This window comes from Passer montanus, unplaced genomic scaffold (assembly GCF_014805655.1).
Source record: "Passer montanus isolate IOZ18808 unplaced genomic scaffold, ASM1480565v1 scaffold4, whole genome shotgun sequence".
NCBI lineage: Eukaryota > Metazoa > Chordata > Aves > Passeriformes > Passeridae > Passer > Passer montanus.
The window spans coordinates 11,935,957-11,958,491 of record NW_024368818.1 but is presented as its reverse complement, the minus strand read 5'-3'; the positions used below and the strand labels follow the sequence as shown (position 1 = coordinate 11,958,491).

Below are 22,535 nucleotides of genomic sequence, written 5' to 3'. Positions count from 1 at the left end.
CCTGCGCTCGGCACCGTCCCCTAGTGGGTGCCTCCGGAGGCAGCCGAGCCCACTCGGCGCTGGCCCCGCCTCTTTCCGAGCTCTCTCCGGAAATAGCCGAGCCCGCCCGGCACTGGTCCCGCTCCCTTGCGAGCTCTCTCCGGAAATAGCCGAGCCCTCCCGGCGCTGGCCCCGCCCCCTGCCGAGTGCGGCGGGGGTCGCTCCAAGATGGCGGGCGTGCCGGCCGTGCGCATCAGCATCGAGTCGGCGTGCGAGAAGCAGGTGCAGGAGGTGGGGCTGGATGGCAGCGAGACCTACCTCCAGCCGCTCTCCATGTCCCAGAACCTGGCGCGCCTGGCGCAGCGCATCGACTTCAGCCAGGGCTCCGGCTCCGAGGAGGACGAGCCGGGCTCGGCGGGCCGGCCCTGGGCCGAGGCGGGCGAGCCGGAGGATGAGGAAGGTGAGGAGGGCCAGCCCGAGCCCTGCGCCGGGCTGCAGCTGCGGGGGCCCGCCGCGCTGGGGCCGTGCCGGCCTGCGCTCCGCGGGGCTGGGCCTGGCCTGCCTTCCCCGGGGCTGGTCACCGCGTTCGTGACCCAGCCCCGTGAACTGGGGAGGGGAAGCACAGCAGCAGGTTGCATGTCGTGCTGTATTTCGTGCCGTTATGATCTCTCTGTGGTTCAAAAACGAGCTTACGCCGTACCTTTCTAAAGTCCTTTGTTTTTCCTTCCTTTGTTTTCTTTTTAGGGTTGGTAAAGTTCCAGCCATCCCTCTGGCCTTGGGATTCAGTGAGGAACAACTTAAGAAGTGCCTTGACCGAGATGTGTGTGTTGTATGACGTCCTTAGCATTGTGAAGGATAAAAAGTTCATGACTCTAGATCCAGTCGGGCAGGATCCCCTTCCTCCAAAACAAGTATGTTGTACCTAGTTGAGGACTTGGTGTGGCTTGATGCTAATGATTTTATTCCAGTGGGTTTTTTTTTCACGTGTGATCAATACAAAATTTGTTAAAATGTTCCATTTGATGTGCTGGTGCAGTGCTTTGAGGGTCAGAGTAAAGGCTGGGAATGGGAGTTGAGGCCAATTTCAGAAGCCTCTTTGCTGAAGCTCTAGGTCAAAATGCTGCTTCCAGCTGTATAATGGTGGTATGAAAGTAATTCTGAATAAGTTACTGGTCATCCAGCAAAAACAACGTATCAGGCACTGTCAGTTAGCTTCCACTAATAATAAATAAATATTAATTTAAATTATTCGATAATAATAATAATGACAATAATAATATTTTGTGAATTAAAGTGCAAGTATCTTGTTGTTGTTTTTGATACTAGAATCCTCAGTTTCTACAGCTGATTTCAAAAAAGAAGTCATTAGCTGGAGCGGCTCAGATCCTGTTGAAAGGTGCAGAAAGATTATCCAAATCAGTTGCTGAAAATCAGGAGAATAAGCGACAAAGAGACTTCAACTCTGAACTGCTAAGATTGAGACAACACTGGAAGCTGAGAAAAGTGGGAGATAAAATTCTTGGTGATCTGAGCTACAGAAGTGCAGGTAAACAGTAGGATCTTTTTCACAAGAAGGGATATTTTATTAAATTGTCTTTCTGTAACTGGAAAAAGAGATGGAATGTCTCTTAATTTCAATGTGAATTTATTTATGAGATAGGTTTATAAAGGAACAACTCTTGTTTTAGTATCGGGGAAAATACCTTGGCATCTTCAATCCAGAAAGTGATTTAAAAGGCCAGCTGTAGTATTTTACTAAGAATTTGTTCACAAAAACAATACTGCATTTGAATGTAGTTGGTCAGCTGACGTGCAGACTTTGTAAATCCTTGGCTTTTATCTGCGTTTGGTGTGTAAAGCATTAAAAAAAAAGGTGACGAGTTGGTTACATTTTTTTTTAATCAAAGATCAGAAAATCCTAGAATATCTCGAGTTAGAAGGGACCCAAAAGGCTTATGATGTCTAACTCCCTGCTCCCCAGAATTCACACCAGGTAAAACGAAACCGCGGGACTAAAGAGTGATGTTGAAGGGAGATGATTGTACCTGTTATTCCTGCAGTTGAGAAATGATGCTGAGAACATACCTTAGTTCATGGATTACATTTAAAGGGGGTGAGCAGCCCAGGGTTCTGGGGGCTGTTATGGAGTGACAAAGTGAATACAGAATCACACAGAACTTGGGATGTAGGTACAAAGCAGGCACAAGGAACGGATGTGTTGGGTTCCTGTTGTCACTGGGGAGGGAGGGGAAGGACAAATTGAGATTTGTCCATGAACAAGCTGCAGATGTACCCCAGGCTATGTATTGTTTTTAGTTGATTTACCCTGGGCTAGGTGAATTGTGCCCTGGATGAAAAAGGTGTGCAGCTAGGACAGGTGTGGGTATCTGCTTTTATCAGTCCCTGAATAACTGGCTATAGAGTTATCCTTTCCCGTCAGACCATGGTCATAGTTTTAAGATTTCTAGCCAAACATCATCAGAATTCCTTTAAGGGTGTTGTACCTTCAACTACCTGCTTGCAAAACTTCACACATTTACTTTTTTCCTTTTTTTAACCAAATATCTTTCTTTTTTCCTTCCTTGCACCTAATGACTCAATTTCAAAAAATTCTTGGCTTCCTCCCATAATTATTGGACACTCTGTGTTAACTTACTGTAAAATATTACATATTGTACAGTGGAGGGTTGACATGCTGGTACAGTGGCATGAGCTTTCTAATTTACCTGGGTTTTTTTAAGAAGTCATTAAGAAATGTGAGTCAAGTGCAGCTCTGAAGATTTGGAGACTCAGAAACACATATTCTTCCAAAACAGAAATACGCGCTTTTTTTTTGCAGAAGGTGCATAATATTTAACGTGTATGTCTTTGTCCTCCTTTATTCAGGCTCCCTTTTTCTTCATCATGGCACATTTGAGGTGATAAAGAACACTGACATTGACCTGGATAAAAAGATACCTGAGGATTACTGTCCTTTGGATGTTCAAATTCCAAGTGATTTAGAGGGATCAGCATACATCAAGGTTTGTCAGAGAAACCTCAATAACCTAGTGGAGTTTTGTTTCAGATTTGTGTGCTTGCAACAGAGAACAAACATTAAATACTGTTCTCTCTTGCCTAGGTTTCTATTCAAAAACAAGCACCAGACATTGGTGACCTCGGGACAGTCAACCTCTTCAAAAGACCCTTGCCAAAATCAAAACCAGGTACAGCTTATGTATTGTTTTATGAATATATTCTCAAGGAATGAGTTTGGATATGAGGCTTGTTTTAAAATTTTAGCATATAGCTGGGAAGAAGAGTGAACAAGACTTCCCTTATTTAAACTGAAGTTTTCTATTTGGGTGCTGCTTGGGCTTTGGAAGTCATGCTTTTGAAGCATGCTTCTTCAGTTTTTCATATGTGTTTATCCAGTTCTGAAAGAAAAATATTATGGGTGTATTTTGTGTATTCTGGAGCTCCATTTGTTAGACATTAAAAGTTTGAGCCCATAACTGAAATCAAGCCAAGGTGTTGTGTTTCAGTCAGTTACATCCCATTCATTCAGCTGGTCTAGTGATTGTTCACTCTTAACTATGCCCAAAAGGCATAATTTGTGTCTGTTGCTCATATGTTTTATCTGGATCTGAAACTCTGCTGGTGGTCTGTGTGTTAATTACCAACAGCTCACCTGATAGTAGGTAGTATATTGGTTAATTTAATACGTGCCAGCATGTGAAGTTGTAAACTTTCAATGCATCATTTGTGTCTGTTGCTCATATGTTTTATCTGGATCTGAAACTCTGCTGGTGGTCTGTGTGTTAATTACCAACAGCTCACCTGGCAGATAGCATATTGATTCATTTAATATGTGCCAGTATGTGAAGTTGTAAACTTTCGGATTAAAAAGCCATCCTTTACTCTGTAAAGTTAGAAATAAACTGGCAGGATTTTATTTCACAGTTGTCTGATATAGATGCTGGTGCTGTCCTGAACATAGGCAGAGTGATGTACTGTGACGTGTTTCATGTGGTATTGAGGGTACATTGTACAGCTTGTTGCTTACTCACTCCAGAATCTCCTAAGAATTTTGTGCCTGTAAACCCTGTGAAAGCACATACATGCACTGAACATTATCAGGTAGTTATCATAGAGTGAGTTTAATAAAGCCAGAAGTATAGTGATGTACTGTGACGTGTTTCATGTGGTATTGAGGGTACATTGTACAGCTTGTGTGCTTACTCACTCCAGAATCTCCCAAGAATTTTGAGCCTATAAACCCTGTGAAAGCACATACATGTACTGAACATTATCAGGTAGTTATCATAGGGTGAGTTTAATAAAGCCAGAAGTATTGAAAGTAAACCACAACTTAAGGAGCAGAGGTTCATGAAGAGAGGCCTTCACAAAAGGCCTGGGAGTGTAATACACTGTTCCATAAGGGTGTTGCACTTCACAATACACATATATGTAAAATTGACTCAAAATTAGTTTTAGTTTTACCTTAAAGTGCTTGCTTAACTGAGATAAAATTCTGATAATACTCAATTTGGGTATAAGGCACTGACTGCTTTATCTTAGTGATCACACCTGGATACTGCATGATATTTGGCATCTGAACAAAGAGGTGGCTTCTTTTTGCCCTTCCCTCCTGCAAACACTGATTTATACTTTTCAGGTTCGGCACACTGGCAGACAAAGTTGGAGACTGCACAGAACGTTCTTCTATGTAAAGAAATTTTTGCCCAGCTGTCACGAGAAGCTGTTCAAATTAAATCACAGATTCCTCACATTGTAGTGAAAAATCAGATAATCTCCCAGCCTTTCCCAGGTAGGACACTTTTTAAGATGCTTAACCTACAGTTATTTCCTTAAATACTGACTCATGTCACATTTTTAATGCTCGGTCTTTACAAAAGAAAAAACAAACTCCTTGATTTTCAAAAGTTTTGAAAAACGTAATTTCAACTAGTGCACAGTAGTTTCTGATGTACCCTGTTTTCCTTTGTGGTTATGTTTTTTGTCAGCAGCACTTAAAACTGTCAGCTGTAATGCCATGTGCATGTGGCAGTTTGGAGCTGAGCATAAGTCATTGCTCCTGGATTACATGTAAGAAGAAATTTAAGACTTGAGTTTATGGGTCCTCAGAATAACAAAAGCAAATGCTCTTCAGTGAGGATAATTAAACAGCATAAAGGTAGCTCAGAGTCAGTGGTGAATCCTCTATTCTTACAAGGGGTGCATAACTGATTGTATCTTGCAAAGAATATGTTTCTGGATTATTTAAAATGTGTGTGATGGTTAATCACTCCTTCTTTGAGAAAGGAATGGGGTCCTGGGACTTCTTTTTGTGTGGGATTGAGTCATAGAAATTGGTGTGAAATGCACCTGGTGAGTTCACAGTTGTCAACACTTCTGTGGTTAACAAGTTTTATTTGCCTTTGGTGCTGTGCTCTCCACCATCATTTTTTGATTTTTCTCTGATACAGTGAATACTTGTTGTTAAACTACTGAGTATAAAACGTGAAGAAAAGCAGTTCTCGATAGCAGTCTTGAAAATTGTCAGTGCTCACTTTTAAAAATCTTTTTCCATTTGTTTGTACAGGTTTGCAGTTGTCTATTTCTCTGTGTCACTCTTCCAACGATAAAAAGTCACAAAAGGCTGCTTCTGAAAAACAGAATCCAGAGGATCATCTCTATGTTCTGGAACATAATTTGCATCAACTTATCAGAGAGGTACTGCATCTATGGCTGAAGTACTGAAGAGTTTTTGGGCTTTTATTCAGCCTTCTGCCCAGTGTGTGGCACTGGTATAACAGCCAAGTGCCACTAGAGGCCAGTCCTCCTCCATCCATTTGTGGAAGGCAGCCTGCTGCTCGGGTTTCCATGGGTGTGGGTGGTTTGGGAGTTCCAGTTAATGCTTTCGTGGCATGCTAGTTCTTTATGTAACCTCAGACCTGGCTGCTCACTTCAGAAAAGCCATGCAAAGCTTTTCCAGTAGAGGTCATCAGTTCTCCCTTTTTTTTGTTGTGTCTAGTGGTGCTTACCAAGCACTCTCGGTGAGCATCTGGTCAGCCATACCCTCAAGAAGGAACAATCAGTTGCCATAATAGTGTTGTTTATTTGAATGTCCACTTCTCTGCTTCAGCATTTTAGATTCTTGGATAATCTAGCAGAACCTGGGGCATGAGGTTGAGGTTGTGTCTCTTCAGACAAGAAGCCCAGTTTTGCATCTCTAAGTAGAACTGAAACCACGTTCCAGAGAGCATGGCTCTGCAAGTCATGCAGTCATGTGGAACAGTCCAGTATTTTAAACACTGATTTAGGATTCTTGAAGCTTTGGCTCAGTGCCCAGCTTTCTTGTGGATTTTTTTTACTTTGGACATACTGCTATAACTTCTTGTACTTTTTTTTTTGTCTGAAATACTTCCTTTATTTTTAAGTGACTGTTCTAATGACCATTCTTTCTGTCTCCATAAATGTATATAAAGAAGACTTATTAGTTGGAGCTACTGCCATGGTACTAAATTTTTGTTAGCTAGCACTTTTTTTTACATTAACTTTTATTCTTTTAATTTAACTTTCTATAAGGTTTGAAAGACGCATATAAATGGAGGAAGCAAAGTACAAAGTACAACTTTAAAGTGCAGTCAGGTTGATAAAGTTAAAAAGTTGCACTTTTTGAAAGTATGTACCCTCAAAAAATGTGATATGAAGCAATGTATTGTAGGATACATATTATTTCTTGCAGATACATTACTTGTTCCCTTCCTTTTATAACATCTGTTGGTTGTTGCAGTGTCACAAGCAAACCCTGAGCTCAACAGTGATGCCACATCCAGCTAGTGCACCTTTTGGCCATAAGAGAATGAGACTTGCAGGGCCCCAGGCTTTTGATAAAAATGAAATCAGTTCTTTGCAGTCCAATGAAGGACTTCTGGAGAAGATCATAAAACAAGCAAAGCACATATTTTTGAGACGAAGGTGGGTTGCAAGATACTCTAGTTACAGTAACATGTACCATTATGTAAAATAAAATTGATCTATTTTAAATGTTCTGAAAACTAGCTGCTGTTTCCTTCACAGTTAATACAGTCTTTTTTTTGTAAGTACTAAGAAGCAAAAATTATGAAAAAATATGAGAAAACAACATTCAGCTAGTAAAAATAAAAAATACCAGATTTCTTTGAGATCTCTGTGACAGTTGCAACATAAGCTGCTGATAATTGTCCCTGTTTATCTCAAAGTGCATAAAACCTTTTTAGTATTCTTAGCAGTGCAGTAGCTGATACTGAGTAACACCAGTTCAATACTGCTGCAGAATGTACAGAATAATACTGCTGAGAACTGTACAGAATAAACAAGTGTACTTCATTAGCACCAAAACAGTGCTGAAATGGAATTTTGATCCACATGTTTCCATTAAATCTAATAACGTCCTTGCTTCCTGTAATCAAGATAACAGCACAAACTGCCTGGATTATTGTGTGTGGAATATGGCTTTATCTTCTAGAACTGCTCGAACCATTGACAGTCTGGCGAGTCGAATTGAGGATCCTCAGATTCAGGCTCACTGGTCCAATATCAATGATGTTTATGAATCCAGTGTTAAAGTGCTAATAACTTCCCAAGGATACGAGCAGATATGCAAGTAAGTATGAGAATGCATTAGATATGCATGTCCTTTTAGTTGTAGAAGCATGAAGCAAAGGCAGCATGTATTCACATTTTTCTTTAAAGGTTTAGAATATTTTTAGACAGACAAGTAGGAGTCCATTATTGTGTGTGTTTGTTTTTCTGAGTTGACTGTGGGGTGAACAGTCGGACAGACAAGTAGGAGTCCATTATTGTGTGTGTTTATTTTTCTGAGTTGACTGTGTTTGTTTTTCTGAGTTGACTGTTCAGTCACCTTTTTCTTAAGGTGACTGAACAGTCACCTTAAGAAAACTTCACCCACTTTGCCCTTTAATGAAGATATTTAGTGCATCTTTAATTCATACAGTTTGCTTTCAAAGAAGAAATTTGGGAGTGGACACCTAGCGGGGGATTTATTTTGGTTGGAGATGACTGAATACAAAGTATCGTTTGATGGTGCTGGGTCGTAAAATTCCAGTCTGGTCATGGAAAGCTAATCAATGCTCAGTCCTAGCTTGGTTGCATAGGTACTGAAATGTGGAACTCATGTAGTTCATACAATAATTATGCATGTCTGCATGTTGTTATTGAAATACAAGATGTGATGTTCCAGAAAGAAATGCCAGCAGTGAATTCATTAATGCATCAACAGTGGTTTTTTAGAGCAGTGATCTCTGGCTGTGACCATAGTGTGGGGCAGCCTGCAGTCATTGGTACATTTCCAGTCTTGGTTCCAGAGTACATAAGCTGCCCAAGTTTTGTCTGTAACATAGAACACACCATTTTCCCCTGCACAACTGGAAGGAAACTTGGGCACAGGGCAGGCAGGGACCCACAAGGCTTTCGTGACCTGAACAAATGGTAGGCCAGGTATGGGAGACTGCCACAGAATATGTCACCAGCCATGTAGAGGCAGCTGTTGTGGTGACTGATGGAACTGGAATGTTTGGAGTTGCTGTCCCATTCTGTAGGCTTTGCACCATCTGTCTTAGGAATTCTTGTCAACGATTGGGTGGGATTCTGTGTTCTTAGTTTCCTGTTTTCTTAAGTGTTTTAATGCTTTTTGAATCTTGTCTTTAAAGATCCATTCAACTACAGCTGAACATTGGAGTTGAACAAATCAGAGTTGTGCACAGAGATGGAAGAGTTATTACATTGTCCCATCAAGAGCAAGAACTGCAGGATTTCCTTTTATCTCAGGTAGACTCACGTATGTTATTCTTCCCTTTGTTGTGATGTTCAGGAAACAGAAGAAGTTAAAATCTCACTTTCATCTATGTAGAAAATATTAAAAAGTTCAAATTAAGGTAGTGGAGAAGGGAAGCTGGATGACTGAATTTTCACTATGCTTGTATAGAGTCTAGCAATACTGTTACTAGAATATAATGCCATTTTTTACTAGGGTCAGTAGTCATAATAATTTTTCCCTCCAACTTAAAATGCATTTCTTTACACTGCTCATTATGGGAGAAACAAGTCAGTGGTAATCAGCAGACAATAAAGTATTCTATATATGAAACTTACTGTAGCTAAGTTCTTAATGAACTCACAATTACTGTCATTTCAATGTTGTCTGTTAATGCTCACTTTGCATCTGTTGTTACTAAATCAGCTGATACTTGAATGAACTCTGTTTTCTTAATTGCTTAGAACAACCTGCTGATTTTATTCAGAAGTAACAACCTCCCCACTATGCATTATAAATAGTCAAATTGCAGGTCTTTAATAACAGTGGTTGGCCTGTTGCAGTTTTATATAACTCCATGACACGGAAAACAAGTTGAAACAGATTCTGCTGAGGTCGTGTCTTTTTGCTCAAGTGTTGTCAGACTTGTTCACAGAGAACTGCTGAATGGTGCTGGATACTTCCTTGTTACAAGGGTTAAGTCATGATACAGGAAAACAGTAGCATTTAAACTTCTAAGCTGTTAGAGCTCAGTGCTTACACTTGAGCATTAATGGAGATAATCGTGCATGTGAGAACCTCAACTTTTTTTTTCTGAATTTTCTCTGCTAATATTTTCTCATATTTTATATATTTTACAGCAGAAGTCTTGTTTCTGTTGAAAGACAGGATTGTTTACAAACTAATTTTTTGAGACCTAAATAAAGTTTTTTGTAAATTGATAGCAGCATTTAAATAAGATGGCTAAGTGCATACTGATGAAAAATTAATTTAACTGCATAATAGAGTGATCCTCTCTTCTGTGGAGGAGCTAGTCTAAATTCAAATAACACAAAGCTCTACTATCATATAAAAAAAAGTTCCTCTGAAAGTAGTGAACTTAAAGTCACTTTTATAAGTAACTACATCAGCAATTCTTTCTCTGGTCTGCAAATACTGAACAGAAACCAAACCTCTTGTTATGTTTCAGATGTCACAGCACCAAGTACATGCAGTTCAGCAGCTTGCAAAGGTTATGGGATGGCATGTGCTGAGTTTCAGTAATCACGTCGGTCTGGGGCCGGTGGAGAGCATTGGCAATGCATCAGCAATAACTGTAGCATCACCAAATGGAGACTATGCTATTTCAGGTAGTGTTCCCTCTTGCAAACAGAAGTCAAATCTTTCTGAGAGTGTTTGTAGAATATTTTGCTATAATTTGATACCATGCTTTAAAAGTCTACAGACTATCTCTTTTGTGTATGGAATTGACATCTAAATAGAATCAACACCTTGCCCAAGAAGCCTCTTAATATAAACCTGATTATATCTACACAGGCTTGAAAATATTCCTTACAGTTACCATGGAAAATTATATGTATTCTATAATATGTATTATATTAATACATTATTTTAAAATATTGTTTTGATAAATATTATATAAATACTTGTTCATATAATATATAATTATATATAATTAATGAGCATAAAAAAAAGATATTACAGAAACCATCAGGATCCTGAGAGAAGGCAACAAGATAAACAACAGGATCACAACTCCAAACTTAGAGAGAACAGTTTTGGTCTTTTTGCGATCTTTTTGAAAGAATCCTGTGGGGATATGATCCTATGGGATGGAAAGAAGAGGGGTCCCAGAGTGCTGTTTGATTATTGTTTTCAAGGGTCACCTCTTGCAAGGGTCAAACTCAAGAATGGTCATTGCTAATGTTCAGGAAGTTGTGCCAAAGTGACAGAAGACCTGTGTGTATGACATAGGAAGGAAGCTCCAAGAGATTATAAGTAGTTGTCCTGGGAGAGATAGAGAGATCCAAGCATGCATTGGTAAGGACAGGAAAGCTGAGGATAAGAGAGGAATCTTGTGAGGGATGTACAGGGCATCAAGAAGAGCTTCAACAGGTATGTCAGCAGCAAAGGAAAGATTAGGGAAAATGTGGGACTGCTGTTGAACAGAGAGAGTACCTGGTGACACAGGACATGGAGGATGCCAAGGTACTCAGTACCTTCTTTACTTTGGTCTTAAGACTGGCCCTTCAGAAATGGATCTGTGAGACCCGTGGGAAATTTTGGAGCAAAGATTCAGCCTCATAGTGGAATACCAGGTTAGAGAACCTTTGAACAGACTTAGATATTTTTAAGTTCATGGGACCAGGTGGGATATATATCCATGACTGCTGAGGGTGTTGATTGATGCCACTGCAAGGCCACTCTTGATGCTAAAAGGCCAGGCTCAGGAAGGGCTCCTCAGGACTGGAAGAAGGCAGATGTTGCATCCTGTATTTAAGAAGGAAAACATGGGGAACTACAGTCTGATCAGCCTCATTGCAATTACTGGGAAGATGAGTATGGGTTGGAAAAAAATAGTCTCAGAAGAATTCTCCAAACATACTATGGGGAATGTGGTGATGAGGAGTAGTTGGCATCAATTTATGAAAAAGAAATTCTGTTCCATCAGCCTGATAGTTATCTATTTATAGAAGGTTAGCTTGGCAGATGGGGAAAAAGCTATGTTTGTTTTAAAAGCCATCACACACCACTCCCCAACATGAAAACACAGAAACCCATCCAAGCCGACAAAGCACCAGCACCCCTCCACTAATCTCACAGAATTTTGTGATTAAAAGTAACTGCCTAATGACTTAGATCCTGTCTATTTGAGATAAATCCACTAGAAACAATACATTTTTCAACAGAATAGTAGGAAATACATGCAAAGAAAGAATGAGCAATGAAGCCTTTGCCCTTCCTGGCATCATCAAGGAAAAAGAAATTAATTTGTAAGGTGTACACTTTGGAGTTTATTAAAAGTTTTTCTGTCTTGATCTAACCAAGAAGCTGCAGTGCAAAAGCAACAGAATCTTAGAGAAGTGGGAGATGAGAGAGAAAATCTGGAGAAAAAGCTTTTAAAAAGAAAGGAAGAGAATTTCCCTTGTTTGCTTTCAGCATGTTTGGAATTGAGTAGAAGTAAAGTATAGAATACACAAGGAAGAATATTTAGTAAGAGGAATGCTTACAGTGTGAAAATGCTCATTGAAATCTCCTTTCCCCACAGTCCGTAACGGTCCGGAAAGCGGCAGCAAAGTCATGGTTCAGTTTCCACGGAGCCAGTGCAAGGATCTCCCCAAGGGTGATGTCCTGCAGGACAGCAAGTGGAATCATCTCCGGGGGCCGTTCAAGGAAGTGCAGTGGAATAAAATGGAAGGGCGTAACTTTGTGTATAAAATGGAACTCCTGATGGCTGCCCTGACTCCTTGCTAGTGAAGCATCAGTCTCTCTGAGGGCTTTGAAGTGTCTCTGTGCAGTGGTAACTGCCAGTGCAGCAAAGGGAGATGGGAGCTATGGGCCAATACAAGAAAGCAAAATCAAATTTATTTCCTGTACAGAAATAACCATTTTGGTATTTGTAAAAAAACCTTTCTCAGTGGCATATAAAATACATACAGTTTTTTGTAAAAGTTCCTTTCAGCTGTATCTTTGAAATTTGCTCTGTCCAGCATGACATAGATAAGTAATTAATGTATTTTTTGTTTATAAAATTAAATTTGGTAGTCCTTGAATTGAATCATTCTTGAGTTGGAATTTTTGTACATTGATGGGGATTCTGGGTGACCTCTTTTTTTGAGAAATATGTTTCCTTGGCAGTTTAACTTGAGAGTGTTACAAAGCCACTGCCTGTAGCAAAAGTCTTTCCTCTCTGATGGCCTGTGCCATGTCTGTTTTTTGCAAGAATATAGAGGAGATGGTCTTACTTGGCTGGCAAGTTTGAGTTTGTGGGTGACTCGTGACTTAGTGACTGGATAGAAGGAGGTAACTTGTGCAGTAGACCTCCACACTTGAGCATCTGGGTCTTTCCTGCATTCTCCATGATTATCATGCAGGGAAATAGTAATATCTTCCCAAATATCATCTCTCTTGAGTTCTTTCAAAATAAAAAAGTCATGTTTTTTATAGTTTTGGTTGTAATTGTAGCCTTCTTGAAACTTACAGTATGATGTTCAACATAGCTTTCATTTTGTTTGGTACTTAAGTGCTAAGGGTCTATTTGCAACCTGTCTAAACTGGTTCATATTCATGTCCATGTTGTCTTATGAGGTGTCTGTCTGTATGTATATATGTGAATTTTTTGCACATAAATACGATCAAATTGAGCATCACACTTCCATGGTGACAGTTATTTTGTTGTATTCTCAAGTATAAAGAATAATTGTAGGAAAATAAGCAGCAAGCTGCTGCTCAGCAGGTATCCAAAGCAGTTCTTGTACTTACATTGGTGTTGGCCAGCACACAGCATCTTGTTTCAGTTCCTGGAAGTACTTGCTTCTGTGTGACTGAACTAAGAGAGAGAAAGGGTTTCGTTTCGGGTACTCATGTGTTACCCAGGACAGCTGATGAAAATTAAAAGCTCTAGTTGAAAATAAGTCTCTTGATCTTGGACCCCTGTGATGCCAGGTCCTGTATTGCTGTGCCAGCAGACACTGTGTGATTACAGGCAGAGGGGGGTTGTTCCTTGGTGAACAGTTCAGCCAACAGCCTGATGCATGTGTTCATGTGTCTGACTAGATGGGGCTGTTCTGGCTCCTGCCAACACAACAAATCTCTTACTAATAATTCAAAGATGAGTCTATGAAATTTGAATATGTCTTTATGCTTTATTGTTCTTAACCTAAATTGACATGTCTGCATGTAGCAATAGCCTTTTCATCAGGTAAGTTCTTAGTTACCAAGTAATCAGATCACTGTGGAGCTATTACACTCTCATGGTTGCAGGACTTCTCTCTTGAAAAGAAAGACACATCCTGTGTTGCAGAACAGCAAGCTCTGTATGTTAGCATTAAAACTCTTGTCAAGACTTCTAGGTCTAGCTGAAAAAAAAAATAATTGTAGCAACAACAAAAAAAAAGAGTTATTAGAGACCTGGAGAGTCTGTGTTTTGGTGTTGAATACACAGGGATTCCTAATTTTAATGGAAAACAGACTGATTAGACAGCTAAAAGAGAGATAGTCTTGAAACTTGGTAATGCCTCTTTGAATATGAAATGATGATATTAGTGAATGATTAAGAAGACATTTTCAATTGATTGTCAGTGCAATCTGGCGAACTTGGACATCTCTTTAATTCAAGTTTAAAAGTAAAATCCCTTAATCCCTTTGATCATCTAGAATGCTCTAAATATTAAATTTGCTGCTGTTCTCTAGGGAGTTTACAAGTACAGTAGAACAGCTGTTTCTGAATTTCTACTGCAACAACCTTCCATAAGACTTTAGATGCTCCACTGCTACAGTTTAGCCTCACATTCTGTACCTAAAATATTGACCTCAATAATGCATAGTAACGAACAGCATTTTCAGGAAAATTTCAGTATTTTTAAAGTAACGTTAGTTACCTGTGTAGAGTAAGCATGTTAAATTGTGGGTAAAATTTTTGGGTGAGGAATTGTCTATAAAGAAAGCTACATACAGGTTAACCGTACTGGATGTTCTCTCTGAATACTGTTTGAGTCCCTGCTTATTCATATGGGATATCACTGCCTAAAAGTGAGGCTGGCACCAGGTTTAATAGCCAAAGATGGGTGCCTGAAGTTGCAGTGACTTCAGCCAAGCTAAAGGAAGTAGAAAAACTGTGCTAGTTGTAAACTTCTTTTGTTGTAGTACCTTTTAAACGGAAGAATTTTTAATGTTTATTTCCTACTTTCCTGCCAGCTTTCAAACATTGTGGTTTAAATGTGTGTGACCTCTGCAGTCACAGCAATGCACTAGAATGGTCATTCATGTCTGGATATGTTTCCTGGTTTCCTCTGGCAATTGCAGTGTTCAGGTCAGTGTTAGCAGATAATAGTGGTTTTATGTTTAAGCTGCACTTTTTGAACTTTCTAAGTCTGGCAGAGCATCTGCTGTATATTCAGCTCAGCCTAATACCTTTGCATTCAAAGTGCTTTAATACGTTTTGCCTTAAAAGTCTAAGATTCGTTCAAAGTCTAAGATTTAGGGCTCAAAAAAGAGCCCCTAACATGTTTTCCATATTCTATAATCACACTTTACCAAGTAATTCAAGTTTGTTGATTGACATATATGCACTTAGTTTCCCTGCTGTCAAAGCTTAGTTCACTCAGACACAAAAATGGGCAATATACATTTAAAGTAGAGAATTGGAATAAACTGTTACTTGTCTGTGCTGGTTTTGATACTTATTTCTCACCTTTTTTGACCTGTTCTAGATGTAGGAAGGAACAAACTGCTGAATCTGGTACCTCAATTTATGAGTGGGAGAGAGGCCCTTTGTACTACAAATGGCCAACTCAGGATGAGATGAGAGTATTGTGTACAGGGTGCTTTGGCTTGTTTGGCACCTACCTGCATCGTTAGGCACTTGATGAGAAGTTCCCTGAACCTTTTTCCAAATGGAACCCACAGAACCTCTGCGCTTGAGCATCCCAGTCCCTGACCAGAGGCAAAGCTCAGTCAGCCTGTCCTGTAAAAGGTTTTTGCAAATGAGTGAGATGAAATGTGAGAAAGGCAGTACCAGCAGTTTGACTCAAACAGCAACGTGGCAATCTACAGGCGCAGACTAGTCCATGATGTCTTCCAAATTCAAAGTTTATTTCACACTGCAAAATTTTCATTACAAAAGCAAAACAGAATAATTTGGAACTTGGTCAGTTTGCTGCTTTCTCACTGACAAACACAAGTGTTATTCCACCCAACAGATCTACAGGTGGAGAATTGCAATACGTGCAATATGCAGATTCAAGAAAACATTAGTTGGGTCACTTTAATGTTTTCTTACAACATAGGGAAAGCAAAGGTGGCTTCTCAACAAGAGCAATTTTAGAACTGTATTTGTAAATATTATATTTCAAAGAAATGCTGTTATAACTTTTTTTCTCAGATAGATTGTTCAGCACTAGGCTAAGTTTGCAAAGGACTTGACATCTTTCACAACAAAACTGTTTAGTGTTTTGCCATCCCAACTGGTGTTGTGTGTCAGTGTTTTATCTGACCCCTCTAATCTTCACAGTGTCCTCTTTAGTGCCTGCCTGCACTGTTGCTTGTACAACCACTTGCTCTAGTAATGTCCTAAAATGTGAGTTAACATCCATCCTGGGGCAGTGTAAACAACTGGAAACATAAGTGGGAGAACTTTGACCAGCTCAGCGTTCTTTCAAAGTCAGTTCTGTCTTATGAAAAATTGCAGTTTGTCTTCAGAGCTTCAGGAAGTTCCTTACACCCAAAAGTAGCAGCATAGGTGCAATAAACAGGATTCAATGCTTGCAAATAATTTTTTAATGTAATACTGTAATTAGATATTTAATTTATTATGTTGATGGATGCTAATGACCACTCTGTCTGTAATAGGAGACTTGCTGTATCCAAAATGTAGGTGTCCTTCAAGACCATGATAATTTCCTTTATGGGTTGATCTTAGAGGCTTGGTTGGTTGGTTGGTTGTTTAAGAGTGGTAGAGGCTGTAGATTTTATTAGCTAGCCACAAATATGCTCAGCATGAAAGCATACTCTTTTTTACTCTGACCTTAACTAGCAGAACTGAAAACAGGTTGAAACAGCTCCATCAGGCACTGTAGAATTAATTACTTTGCAAGTTAGGATGTTTCTGCAGTAGTCACAAACATTTTACCTTCTAGGTTTGTTCTTGCTTTCTTGGCCAATACTTTCTCCTGAGGTAGAATTGTTATTTTTATTATGACACAGTCCTTGGCTAACACTCAATGGTTTCCAGTTCAATCTCTTCTGTTGTACTTGCTGTAAATGAAAGGATATTGTTATTGACTGGCAAATGGATTGGAAGGCCAACATTCCAAAATTAACTGTACCAAGATATTTTTAACTTTTTAATATTAGCTCAAGCTTGCTCATCTAAAATTAGGTTTTAAATACATCTTTTCAAAATATTGATTAAAGAGGTTCTCGCAATCTTTAAAGTGACAACAATTTCTTAAAGTATAAGGCTAAAGGCACTAAGAAAACTAAGTCCATAGGGACCCTTCTTATATCTCTCTTCATGGTTTCTGAAAGGAGGGCTCTTCTGAGATAGAACTGGGGCAGAAATTAGGTCTCTGCTTTGGACCATTTCCTGGGAGATCACATAAACTTTTAGAACTGTGCTTTCCTGAACTCTGCCATATGTTACGTGAATATGTCTATTCAGTTCAGCTCAGCTCTGTGGAAGATTGGCTTCAGCTGGAGAAAGTGGCTTTATCTAAACAAAATCCTGTATATTCTGGCATGATAGGAAAGTTTTCAGTAGCTACAGAAGCTTGTGAGTGGTGTATATACCATGAAAACAGCAGCAACCCTTAAGAGCTGTAGGTGAGCAATAGAAAGGAAGAGACAGCTCAAACCAAGTTAATTTCTTCTCCTATTAGAAGTCAGGGCCATTAATCTTAGGATGCTTGAGTGTCTTTGTTGGTCCAGTAAAATGCTGATAGCTAGGCTGCTTGTTGTAATGTAACACTTATTGTAGAAGAAATACAGACCTTTTACCTAGAGGGTAAGAAACAATGAGTGGATCTGCACTTACAAAGAAGGGAGGTAAACATCTGAAATATCTTGAAGTGGTAAAGGAAACCTCCCATTTCAAAGATGTGCCTAAGAGCTTGATCCCAGGTCTGTAATGTGCACCTTATCTTTCTGCCTAGGCCAAATATCTCTGGCAGTGGCTTGGAAATTTCTTTGCTGGTATGTCCCTTCATTGTAGCCCTTGTGCTCCCTTGACCTGCTTTTCATGACTGTTGTCTTCAGTGCCAGGTTTTGGTATTACTCAGTGTTTGTTGGAGTCTGCAACTGGATCGAAAGCAAACAGATGAAGAGGGCATTTGAGAGGAGGAGATGCAATCCTCCACTGAGGATTGAACTGAGGTGGGGGCCACTTCCAAGGGTTGTTTGAATATTTTCCCCTAGGATACACCCTGCTGATGTGAACTGAGAGAGTTGCTGAAGCTCTTGACTTTGTCTCCTGCCCTTTGATGGGCAGCTCTGGCCTTTTCTCCCTAAGTTTTGCAATCAGCAATGTTGAGAAATATTTTATTATTTCTGATGTGAAACAAATAAGGTAGATGTCCTGTGGATTGTTCTTCAACTAAACACCTGTTATTCAGTTGCCTCAGCTAGTAAGGAATTAGAACAGGACAACTGATCTGAGCCCTTCAGTCTTGTTTCTCAGTGGTCCGGTTTAGAACCTTTATGGTACAAATTTTAGGCTGAAATTTCAGGCTTGAACACCCTATACCCTGACTACATTTTTAGAGAAATACCTGTTAGTTTGTGTGTTGTCTTCTTCTGAAATAGATGCAGAGATTTATTACACAGCCACATGAAGCAGATTAGAATGGCAGATACTGCAGCGAGAAATGCGAAAAGAACTGCTACAAAATGCAAATCTTCATAGATAATCTCTGCAGGGAAAATGGAAAAAAACTAATATTATAAAATTGATTACAAGCAGATTGATGCTTAAACACAGGGTAAAGCCAAGAAGTCCCGTCTAGTTTGTACCGTAAACATTGACTATGATGGTGCCATAGGCATTGGTTCCATGCTCCTCCATTACAGTGACAAAATAGTAGCCGGCATCTCTCATGCCCACGTTCCGAAGCTGTATAGAGCCATTTTCAAAAGTGGTCACTCTGTCCTTGTAGGCCGTGGATATGTTGACATAATTCCCACTTCTCCACTCAACAATGCTGGTGGTGCCCCAGCTTGACACATGCTTCCACTCAATGGTGGCCACGCCTCGGCAAGAGTATTCAACTGAGAGGAGGATGTTTTGTGCCACTGTTGCATTGATGTTGGGTTGTGGGACAACTAAGGATACTCCTCCGGGAGCTGAAAGACAAAGAAGAGTGATGAGTGTGGAGGTGATGCTGCACTAACTGTCCAGGGCAGGTTGGGACCTCTGCATCCTGGTAATTCATCCTACCTATCTCAGTGATCTGTTTTAAGAGGGAATAGATTATGCTTTTTAATACCTTCTTCTTTCTGCTTTCCATAAAAGTAACATACATACTTGAAGACTAAATACACATTTATCATTTGTGATAGCAAAAATGCTTCCACCATAGAAACACATAACTGCATGTGTTTCAATGTTTTAACACCCACATAGAAAGGGACTTTGGATAAGCATAACATTTTCTGAAAACTGAGTGATGTTCTTTTGTTTATCAGTAACTGGCTTCTTTTAAAAATCCTGCATTTACATGGAAAGTTTAGTCGCCATGTCCAAGGTAATCTATAGTATTTATTAACTACCATCCCCCAAAAGCAATGACTGTAGTAGGCATAAGTATGTGAAGTCTTGGCAAGGACTTTGTTGTGTTTTCAGGATGTGTAATCAACATTAGAAATATCAGCTTCTTAAAGGCGACCAGTTAATAAGCCAGTGCAGATAAATCACATGTAACCAAAGGTATGCAGTTTCATGAGAAGCCAGGGACTTCATGTTCCTGATGATATCTGGGCAAAAATGCATATAAAAGAATATTTAATTCTCACCTACTTCCTCCTGATGTGATTACAGAGCTGTTCGTGACACTGTGAAACTGAACCGACGGCTTAGTTTAATGTGTAACTGCAATAATTTCTGCTTGCATTTGGTGTTTCTGCATGAAGATTTGGATGAACACCAACACTGGAGTTTTAATGGGCATACATTTTTTCTTTTGATTAATGGCTTGTTTGAGACCCTTGTCTAAAGACTGCAATCCTGTTATCTACCAACAAAAATCAAAGCAGACGAAAGGCAGATAAAGCACACAGTAAGGCTGAATGCCTTTTCCTGGTTTGGCTTGGAGCAGCTCACCTGCTCTGCTCCTTACTGTGGGAAGAGCCTGACTGCAAGAGCAAAACAAAAAAGAAATGCTGAGCTGTAAATGCCTGTAACCCAGTGGGGGAGAGAGAATGAGACCCTCAACTGTACTGTATGAGTGCAAAGCAGGACACCTGGGCATGATCCTGGAGGTTCTGCAGAGTCTTCAGGGACAAGAATGATTAGAAAGGCAAAGAAAAAAATCTCCAAGGGAAAAAAAAATTGTAAAAAATCTTAAAATAAGAGCCCTCCACAGCCACCACAAATGGAAGATATGGGTGAATTACAACTTGACTTCACTGTATTTGGGATCTGTAGCAGAATTCACTAACTCTGCTGGTCAGGGTAAGGTAGGGGAGCTCAAGAGGCCAGTTCAGTTTTTCCAAGATAACACTGCTGGGCTCCCCCTTTCATAAGCATTGTCCATACTCATGCTGCCCAGTCCCCCTGCAGGAACATCATGCTTTCTGGGCAGCTCAGTGCATCCTCAGCTGAGCTGTGGTCTGCTGTTCAGCCTGTGTGCGGGAGAGACTAACCAGAGCTGTGAAAACGAGGTTTGTGCCAGCTACAGAAACAGAACAGCCGGGAACCTCTGGTAATCGCTGCAAATTGTTCCAATTGTTTTCTGGTCCATGTGTTTATTTAAAGGCCTTCCCCACTGTTTCTGACCAGACAGGAGCTGAGTGTTTCCCCTCAGTAACCCTTTCATGTTATTATAGAGGCTTTGTTTTGAATATGCATTTGCAAAATAAATGTAAAAAAAAAGAGATAATTTAAATCTTTCCATTAAATTATTTGCAAACGTGTTCTGTCCCTATCTGGTATGCAAAGCTAAAAAAGGCAGTTCAGTATCTAACCATTCAAAAATATTTTTAGTAGTCAGTGTGCCTAGATCACCTGAACCGGTCTAATCCAACAGAGCTGGAGAGCAAACATCACACCCACAGGCAGCGCCCTACGCAAGGTGACGGCTCTGCTGCTCGCAGAACCAGCCCCTTCGCACCCAGCAGAACACACACCCAGGAGAAGAGCGTACAGGGGCTGCTCAGAGCTCACGGAGCTTGCCGTCCTGGCACGCTGCTCTGCTCCAAAGTATTTGCCTGGCCAAGACTCAAAGTGGGATATGCAGCTCTGTGTACCAGACCTGGCCGCGGCAGCGCAGCTGGGCCTGCGGAGTGCTGGGCAGTGGGTGGGCACGAAAAAGGCTGGCAGCGAGGGGCTCAGCAGGAGCTCCGAACTGGGGGGACAGCTCTAAAACCCTGCGGACTGTTTCTCCACCCTTCGGTGTCCAGCTTGGGCGTCACTTCTCTCGCAGGAGCGCAGCGGCCGAGCCAAGCTCGCTGGCGGCGCTGACACCGCGGTGCCCCGGCGAGGCTGGGGCTGGCAGCAGCCTCCTTCAGGCCCCTCAGGGAGGGGAGCGCACGGCTCCCGCGTGTTGCCCCGTCCCCACTCACCCCCGTGGCGTGCTGGTCGGAACCCACCCTCCCTTCACCGCCGCGTTTCCCAGCGTGACCCGACAGCCCTCGGGCTGACTAACCGGGCTGTTCCCCCACCACGCCGTGTCCCCTCAGTCGCTGGAAAAGCAGCGGGGGCACGGCGCTGCTGGGGCCGCCCTGCCGGGAGCGGGCGTGAGGCCCCGGCCGCGCTGGTCCCGCTCGGCTCCTCCTCTCCCCCCGAGCAGCAGGAGCGGGGACGAGCCTCCCCTGACCGTGTCAGGGCGAGCAGCGACGCCTGCCTGAGTCTCGGTACGTCCCGTCCCCTCCCAGCCGCTGCCGGCTGCGGACGGGCTGGCAGAGCGCTGGCCGCGGGCGGGGGCTGAGCCGGGCATCGCGGCGAGGGGCAGCAGGAAAGCGCCGGGGGAGGGAGCGGGGCAGGCGGGGACGGAGCCGGACACTTACTCTGCAGAGCCCACCCGGCGGCCAGGCAGAGGGTGACGGTGCCCACGACGACGCTCCGGCCCCGAGAGCCCTGCAGCGGTCTCATGGGCGGGAAGCCGATGCCCCGGGGCTGGCATTGAAGTGGCTGGGCCGGCCGGCGCGGCCCGGCCCCGGGGGCTGCCTGCCCCAGGCCTCTCCCTCGCTTCTCTCCCTCCTCTTCCTCCCGCTGCCGCCGCGGCGCCGGGGCTGCTCCCAGCTCCCCCCGCAGCGGCCCCGGGCGCTGCCCGCCTCACACCCCGCGCTCTCCCACACGGCTGCAGATGCAATTGGCTGGGGAAGGCAAGGCGCTGCCCGGCCATCGCCCAGCCGGGAAATGAGCGCGGTGGGCGCAGCCCTGCCCCGCCGCAGCCTGGAGCCGGGAGCGAGCCCGGGGTCGGGACACCTGGCCGACGAGGCTGGTTTTAAGTGTGATTTGGCATCCGCAAGGGAAATTTCACTTCGGGGTGCTAAAACGGACTTTTTTGCTCCAAGAAGTCTGGTGATGATGCAGGTGAGACAGGGATGGGGGAGGGCTGGAGAGCAGCATCTCTGTGTCCCTAGAGATCATCTCAGATGACCACGCTGGAAAATGAACCAGTTCCCATCCCACTGTACCCGGCACATGCACTAGGTGCTCCTCTCTCCCTTCTGTTGTTGTCCAGAGGAAGTCCCCAGCAATCCTTGTGCTTCTCTCAGAAGCACCGGACAGTGTGAGATAGAGGGAAACACGATTAGAAAGCATGAGAGCATCCCAGTCCTGAAAATTCATCCTTTCTCAGAGGCATCCTTGTATATGGCTACC

General features: G+C 42.1%; 2 protein-coding genes across 3 annotated transcripts; one reads left to right on the top strand and one right to left on the bottom strand.

Annotated features, from left to right (window-relative positions):
• The first annotated feature begins 92 nt into the window (after positions 1-92).
• MED17 (mediator complex subunit 17) lies at positions 93-13,144 on the top strand. Its single transcript, XM_039718425.1, has 12 exons — positions 93-439; positions 724-890; positions 1,306-1,525; positions 2,866-3,002; positions 3,101-3,185; positions 4,637-4,789; positions 5,564-5,694; positions 6,758-6,942; positions 7,472-7,609; positions 8,676-8,793; positions 9,969-10,128; positions 12,048-13,144. Exons 1-12 carry the CDS (start codon positions 208-210, stop codon positions 12,251-12,253), a joined length of 1,932 nt encoding a protein of 643 aa, XP_039574359.1. The 5' UTR covers positions 93-207; the 3' UTR covers positions 12,254-13,144.
• A 137-nt stretch (positions 13,145-13,281) lies between these two features.
• On the bottom strand, positions 13,282-21,968 carry VSTM5 (V-set and transmembrane domain containing 5). Of its 2 annotated transcripts, XR_005628560.1 has the most exons (6): positions 21,716-21,968; positions 18,506-18,835; positions 18,265-18,405; positions 16,629-16,753; positions 15,347-15,464; positions 13,282-13,857 (listed from the first exon to the last, which is right to left on the bottom strand). XR_005628560.1 is itself a non-coding variant. In XM_039718429.1 (4 exons), exons 1-4 carry the CDS (start codon positions 21,798-21,800, stop codon positions 16,710-16,712), a joined length of 600 nt encoding a protein of 199 aa, XP_039574363.1. In that variant the 5' UTR covers positions 21,801-21,968; the 3' UTR covers positions 15,578-16,709. The 2 variants fall into 2 exon arrangements, 1 of the variants encoding a protein (XP_039574363.1); XM_039718429.1 differs by lacking the exons at positions 13,282-13,857; positions 15,347-15,464 and having other exon boundaries at positions 15,578-16,753.
• Between the last annotated feature and the right edge of the window lie 567 nt (positions 21,969-22,535).